We start from the raw sequence: 7,860 nt of genomic DNA on the forward strand, positions 1-7,860 counted from the left end.
CTATCAATAAATGTTTATAGTTATGACGAATAATGTATTATCTATCCTTTAAGTATAACTATAAGTATAAGCGACATGTACTTCTTTTGTATACAAAAGATAAAACTAATGCACGTTGTCTTCTCAAAGATTTATTTCGATTAATTAAAATTCAAGCAGCAAAGCATAATATCCATATGATAGATGTCGGGTGTTTTTATTCAAAATTTACGTTAAAGAAAGGATTGAAGATGGATTCGGTTATAAATTATGAATAATTCATTAAGAGCTCCTTTTCTTATATATACTGATTTTGAATGATTAATAAGGAAGATGAATATTTGTAATCCAGATCAAAAGCATGAACTTATTAGTTTTTGTTATATCAAGTATGTTCATGGACACTATAAAGATTCCGTAGCTTGTATAGGACCAAATACACAAACTGAATTCATGGACATGCTTAAAGAAGTTGAAGAAGTAGAATTTAGAAGCAATGATATCTGTTGCATCTGCGATAAGGAAATAATAAACAAATTCAATTATCAGAAATATGGAGAAAAACCAGTAGTTGTTGAAAAGAGTTCTAGACCATGATCATTTAATTGGAAAATATAGAGGACATGCTCATGTAAGCTGTAATATATTGTTTAGAAATCCTTCATTCATACCACTGCTTATTCATGATATGAACGAATATGACATTCATTTGTTTATCCAAGAATTAGGCTGGTATAAAGAAATTAATTGATCTAATTCCAAACAACGAAGAAAAAATATTACATTTAGTAAACTAACTGGTAATCTAAATTTAGGATTCATATTCATTTAAGTTCCTGGCCAATAATTTAGATAAACTTACAAGTAACCTTAAGAAAAAGCAGTTCAAAAATAAAATGTAATATTTTCCAGAAGATAAGTTCCATCTTGTAATAAGAAAGGAAGTCTATCCCTATGATTATATGGACTCGTTTGATGGATGCAATGAAACAACATTACCACTAAAAGATATAGTACAGTATATTGTACAAATATGATATATCAGACGATGACTACAAAAATGATCAAAACCTTGAAACAAGTTTAAGATACAAAACATGGGAAAAATATTCCGATCTTTGGTAAAAAACTATTCTGATATTAGTTGATATTTTCGATATGTTTGTTTGTAAAACATATAAAATAGGTCGTGCTTGGTACCGGTATGCCATGGGATGCAATGTTAAAAATGATTGATGTTGACTTAGGATTATCGACTGAATATTATATTATCTTAATGCTTGGCAAAGGTATTCGTGGGGGTATGTCTCAGGGTTCTAATAGATATAACAAAGCAAATAAATACATGAAAGATTATGATCGTTATAAAGAATCTATATAGCTTAACTAGATACTAATAACCAATACCTATGGGCAATCAGTCAATATTTACCCTATGGAGGATTTAAATGGCGTTGATGTCATGAAAGAAACTGATTCTGAAATAGAATATATTTTAGAAGTAGGTTTGAACTATCCAAAGGAACTACCTAATTATCATTCAGATATACCAAAGAACAGAATGGGAATCAAAGAAGTAAAATTAATGAGAACTTTGTATGATAAGAAAATTGTTGTTCTTCATTTCATTGATGCATAATTGTTATGGACTCATGAACCTAAATTATTGTATTGATTGAAAATTATTACACCAATATATTGATTTTTATATTTGTGATTAAAATAGTCGATTTAAATAAGGACATAATTTATTTAATACTTCACACTATCCAAAAAAATATTTATTATTGTGTTCCATTAGTAAACAAATGTTTTAGGTAAAATAAAACACGGCAACAATAAAAAACTAATAACTGAATTTGTAAGGTAAATTCTAAGACGTATGCTTTACAATTATGAGATAATAAAATCTGTAAGAAGTCTGAAGTGTTAAAAACGTTATTGATCAGAAATAAATAAATAAAAATATGAATCTAACAAGAAAATAAAAAAGTAAGAAAGATATCCTGGTCAAGATAAGTAGAAAGCATTAGGCTCGAACGGGGGAGAAAAATATATATTATCAGATAGTATTAATTTTGTAGCTTGAGGTCATTTTATCTCCTATATAAATGGAAGCAGAAAGAAAATGTAATACTACTGGATCATTTCAACATATTGAAACTCGTAAACTAAGTGAAGTATGAGATGATTAATTCCGTGAGTTAAAAATAATGAAAACTCAGTTTAGTGATAAAACTGTAGCTGGGCTAATGGGTGAAAACTGCTTAACCTGCTTTATAAATGAATGAAATATTGCAGAAATAAAGCTCCTTTCACTGAATTTTAAATTTAATATTGACCTGCGTGAGCACTTCCCAGGAGCATTTTGTAATTATTTTAAACTGTTTTGGAGTTCATTAACATCATTTAATACTTTATCATATAAATAAACAGTTTAAGTAGTGATAATACTTCAATCAAGAAATAATTTAAGAATATATAGTCAACATTTTATGACGATTTTGTACTTCTAAGTGAGATAGTTTTAAAGGGGTGAGTCTCTGACTGACCCTTAATTTTGAAATATTTTTCATGTTTGAATTGTTTTCCCTGCTGGCATAGAAACCCTATGCCAACGAAGTGAATTTGAATCTCCATGCCCACCAGTTATTGCAAAAACCCCCATACCCTTAAAGGAGGTAACATTTGAGGGGCAACAAAAACAATTTTCATGATAGTAATTTTCGATGTTTTTAACGATTTTGAGCTATATTATGATTTTTGGTTGTTTTTGATTATTTTTAACGATTTTAGTTCATTTTTGATAATTTTGGACTTGTGTGGTGTGTTTCCGAAGTTTTTTGTCTTTAATATATTTTTTAATTCGTTGACCTTAAAGTGGTGCATAAACCCCTTTATATATACTAGTACTAAGTCACTCGAGACATCTAAGCAGTACTATCCTGTAGTACTGAAATTTAGGATGTAGTCAAACTACAAGTTACTCCTCATTTGAAACACTGTGTATAGTTTTGGAATCCTTATCTATGAAAAAATAATGACTTATTGGAAAGGGTTCAGTGGAGGATTACGGGGTAATTTTAGGTTAACTCGTATGGGTTGTAAAAATCTCTGAATTGATTTTCTCTTGAGAAAAGAAGCATAAGAGTAGAAATTCTTATTGAAGTTTAGAAAACTATCTCGGGAATAAAGGAATACCTTTAATGATAGAAGAATGATAGAAGACAGACTACACTACAGTTAAGAATTTTTCTTAGAGAGGAATGGGGAATCGATAATTTCTTAAGTAGTAAGTTACTCTTTCTGTGCAGATGCTTTCGAACTCTGGTTCCAAAGGCATAAGGGTAAGAAAATGGTGATTCTTTCCCGCGAGATGGGATTCTAGTTCACCACAGGTTAACCCTAACTATCAGTTAGATAACCATCATACAGCTGGGTAGACTAGAGTAGGCAGAGTAATGTGTCTTGCTCAAGGACAACAGTAGGATGCGGGCCAGCCTCGAATTCGCAACCATCCGAGCCAAGCTGCCCCACCTCTTTACCGAATATCAAAGGGTGGGTTTAACTATTTACTTTTCTCAAGAGTGGGTGTGCAAAGACAGCCTTGAAGGACAAGAAGGGCCCTTGTTTGTCAGTCTGTTATACTATAGCATTTACTATATTATAATAGAGTGACAATCTGTTTGAAATAGATAACCTGAAACGGAATTTCTCATGTGTTTATGTTATTATTCCCTTCACAAATATCTTATTTTTCCAAAATGGCCAAGTGATAACCAGTAGTTACCTGATCACACTTAATACAGCGTGTAGCAAACTTTTCTTCATAGCACCCTATGCAGTAGATCTCGTTATCCCGTGGAATGAAGCTTTTTGTTCCAATAGGGTTTTGGCATATGCAGCAGCAGAAACATTTCTCATGCCACTGACGTCCTTTATATTCCATCTTCTTTGTTCCTGTTGCAAAATAAACAAACAGACAAAAGATTGAAACACATAACCTTCATGCTTTATTTGTTTTTCATAAGAAATCTGTAGATATAGCAGAATTCTAGAATTTCTGGTAACAGCTAATTTATTGCATGATAAAAAAAATAGATTTCGCATGTACTGATCAAATATAAAAAAAAATTGTACTTGAAGAGATTAACATTAATCTGTCGTCAAATAATTGTTAATTTATTTGTGTGTTCATTTTCGTTCAAAGCTACACAATGGGCTATCAGCACATTGGTGTCCCTAATTCTACCTGATAACGTAGATGCAAGGCAGGTAATCAACAGCACCCACTGCCAACTTCTGGGCTGCTCTTGTCAGACCAAATAATGTGACTTGACAGTCACTTTTATAGCACATGCACGACTCTGAAGAGATGAGGGCATCACAGTTTCATGAAGTATCTCCAGGCAGTGAGGGAGTGTTGCTACACGCATGTTGCTAGGCCACCAGGACAGGCAGATGTTGCTAGTTTTACGAACTGGAACAAGAAGGTGCATTTTAGATAATATTACTAAGAATAGTGTTTCTATAAACGGAGGATGATGAGCTCCTTGTATCAGTATGTCATCAATGGTTAGGTTTAATTATGTTCTAAAAGTTAAAATTAATACAGATATCTGCCGATTTGTGTACAAAACAACTCAATAATTTATTAGTTTTGTTTCTATATTTAATCACACTTTTTGATGTTTCTAGAGCTGGATAGTGTTACTAATACATTTAACTAACTACTGTCTATTGTTTTTATAAATACTGAATGAGACAACTGATTGTGTTTTTATGGGTTGTCGTATTGAAATATAGTTTTAGGTTCTATATCAAATTATACGTTTTACATTTCCTGACCTTTCATATGTAAAACATTATAATTTCTATAATTATTATTTGTAATCCTGAAAAGGATGCTTACTTAAATCTCTAAATTATATAGAATAATTTAACATATAGACTTACGACAATCTTACTGTTTCACTAGTATGTTTTATGATATTCATATAACTATGAATTTTTATTGTTTTTGACAAAATATTTTATTTCACACAGGTAACCTATGACAGTTTTCCCTTATGTACTTTTTACAGTGTTTCTATGGGCCAAAGAAGCTATCATTACAAGGTCTTATTAAGGATAGTGTTACTTTAGGCAGACGTTGCTTCTATAGTTCCTTAGGATTTTCAAACATCTGCTATTTTTCTTTTACAAGTTAAATCTTTATTTCAATAACACAACTGTTATAATATATGTCCATTATTTGAATGAGGCAATTATTATAACCAATAATTTACTTTACATACTTTTATTGTTTTAATGAACAAAGGTGAAAGAATTGGTCACAGTGTTTTACACTTATGCGTCACTTCATAGAGTTCCTTTGATCTGGATTACATGTGTGTATAAAAATAATAGACAAACATACCTACAGACATGGGTTACGGGTGTATACTTTGTGGTGAATGTTTTCAAAATGTATAATCATGTGATCATCATCTCCATAGAAATCATTTTGGTGAGTGTACTATTTATTTTGTATATGGAGATTTGTTTTATTTGGGCAGTCATATGATTGAACATTTAAATATTCCCCAATTTCTACTTCACTGGGCCATTAGTATTATACAGAATAGATATAATATATTTCAAATGAGGATTTATACTGAAGAAAGTGAAGACAAATGATATTCTTCTTTTGAAGAAAACGATTTTGTTTAAATGTATGTAATTTAAAGGTCCTTTTCAGGACCATCACATCCTGAGAAAGAGAAAGCTATGACTGTACATATTATTAAAAACTGATATTCTTGAGGTGTAATTTATCAGAAAAGACTAAGTTACACATAGATAGGTCAATATTTTATAAACTAAGATGTTTTCATAAATACTATATTAGTGTATCTTGAAGTTTTGTTGACAGATGTTTTAGTATATGTTATACTTAAGACTGAGATTTTACTTACATATACTAAAGTAGCAAAGCTATGATTAAAAGTGATTTTTATATAGGAAAAATCACAGAACAAGCGAAAAGATAAGACATGTTACCGTAACAGTTTCAGAATCTATGTGAGGAAATATCTACATTGAAATAGCCAATAAACTAGTTTTTCTAAGCCTACTAACTGAAATCTTACATGATTAGTTTGGATTGAATCATTTATGTAATGACGTCTTTAGTACGATGTCTCATGTTAATTCAGTTTGTTTTCACATATTGTTACACAAATGAAAAATACAAACTCTAATTAAAATAGTAATATGAATAATATGTACAAATACTGTATGAAAGTTAACGATGTTTCAGTATGAGTGACGAAAGTCTATTTAGAAACGTGTATAATCAGTTTATGGACTTTAATTGAATAGAAAGTATACAAGAATTTTATGCTAACTGAAATGTTCCGTCAGATATCGTGAATAAACAATTAGTATCACTATGCAAAGTGAAGGAACTATGTTTACTGACTTTTAAATTCAGTAGCATACAAAAGCTCTAGTTAACGTATGGTGAACATTAAATCCGTGTAGAAAATATATGATTATGTAGAGTGTGAACCATTTATTTTCAATATTTCTTTTTTTTATTCCTGTAAACTTCCAATGGAGCATAGGGCCGCAACAGCACCTCGCCAACGGAAGGTGTTGTTGCAGTTACTTGTATCAGGTTGGTTTTTGCTAGCCCTTCCCCTTTCTCATCCTGGACTTGGGACCAGGCAAAGGCGGAGGTTGGCATGTTTGGTGTGACGGGGATTCGAACTCGCGACCCTCAGATTACAAGTCGAGCGCCCTAATCACCTGGCCATTTTCAATATTAGTATAATGTAAATACATAAATAAAGACAAAGTATTAAAATTGTCTTGTTCAACTTTTGTTTTCATAAGAGTTTTCTGCCATATTGATCACCCTCTTCGTTTAGTAAAACTGTGAGTCAGAATATTCTACATTCAAATGAAAGTGTTATCTGTTGTAGTGAACACAAAAAGGTCAATAGCTTTTTAAACTTCATGTCCTGCTCTGTATGTTTTCTAAAGCCAAAGTTTATCAAGCTTATTAGTGGTCTTGAATATCGAACACATGACTTATGTCAGAAATAGGCCGAAAGAGACCAAGCAGATATATAGATTATGTGCGTTCAATAACAAACAAACTCTCCTAGACAAAGACGTAACAATACTAATTGTTATTTAAGTACATCCTTTAAACTCTAGTGACTTATAAAACTAAACAAGAAAATAAGCGTACTTTTCAGGATGAATAGATGTTGGTTATAGAATTGAAAAACGTCAGGAAATACAAAATCTGGACTGTTAGCCAACACCATTTGTATGTGTGACTATGTGGCGACCTTTGTATTTCCTAATAAACAGTGGTCTTGATATGAGACAGAGGTTTATCTCAATATCTATTGAAGAAGAAAGTAAAATCAAAAATTGTTATGAATTTTAATTGGAAAGAACTTCAAGTAAATGGTAAGTGTTGCTACTTTAAATAGATTCTATAATAGTAAAATGATTGGATAAACAGTAAGTCATTCATATAATGAATGGAGTAATATATATAAAGGATTAACATAAGATTATGACTTATGCCTGACATAACTAGTGAAATGTGTTATATGTGAATAAATACTTATAAAGTGAAACTGTATGTTAAATTATATGGAGAATTAAATAAGCGTCCTTTCGAGGATGATAAAAGTATGTAAAGTAAATTGTTGGTTATAATAACTGCCTTATTCAAATAATGAATAGTAAAACTGATATATATATATATATATATATATATACATAGTTGGTGTTACGTTGGTGACAGACAATATATATATTGTAGTATTATAATACTATTGTTATTTACGCTAATATTCTTCCGTCCCACTAAGAAAC

At 30.8% G+C, this 7,860-nt stretch overlaps 1 protein-coding gene across 1 annotated transcript in view; it reads right to left on the reverse strand.

Annotated features, from left to right (window-relative positions):
- LOC106470511 (LIM domain-containing protein unc-97-like) overlaps positions 1 to 7,860 on the reverse strand; it is an 80,666-nt gene that overhangs the window by 14,992 nt on the left and 57,814 nt on the right. Inside the window, exon 6 of the mRNA XM_022399117.1 lies at positions 3,770 to 3,939. Coding sequence (XP_022254825.1) covers positions 3,770 to 3,939 — 170 coding nt within the window. The remainder of the gene's footprint in view (positions 1 to 3,769; positions 3,940 to 7,860) is intronic.

The sequence above is a fragment of the Limulus polyphemus genome, unplaced genomic scaffold (genome assembly GCF_000517525.1).
Source record: "Limulus polyphemus unplaced genomic scaffold, Limulus_polyphemus-2.1.2 Scaffold4053, whole genome shotgun sequence".
NCBI classification, from domain to species: domain Eukaryota; kingdom Metazoa; phylum Arthropoda; class Merostomata; order Xiphosura; family Limulidae; genus Limulus; species Limulus polyphemus.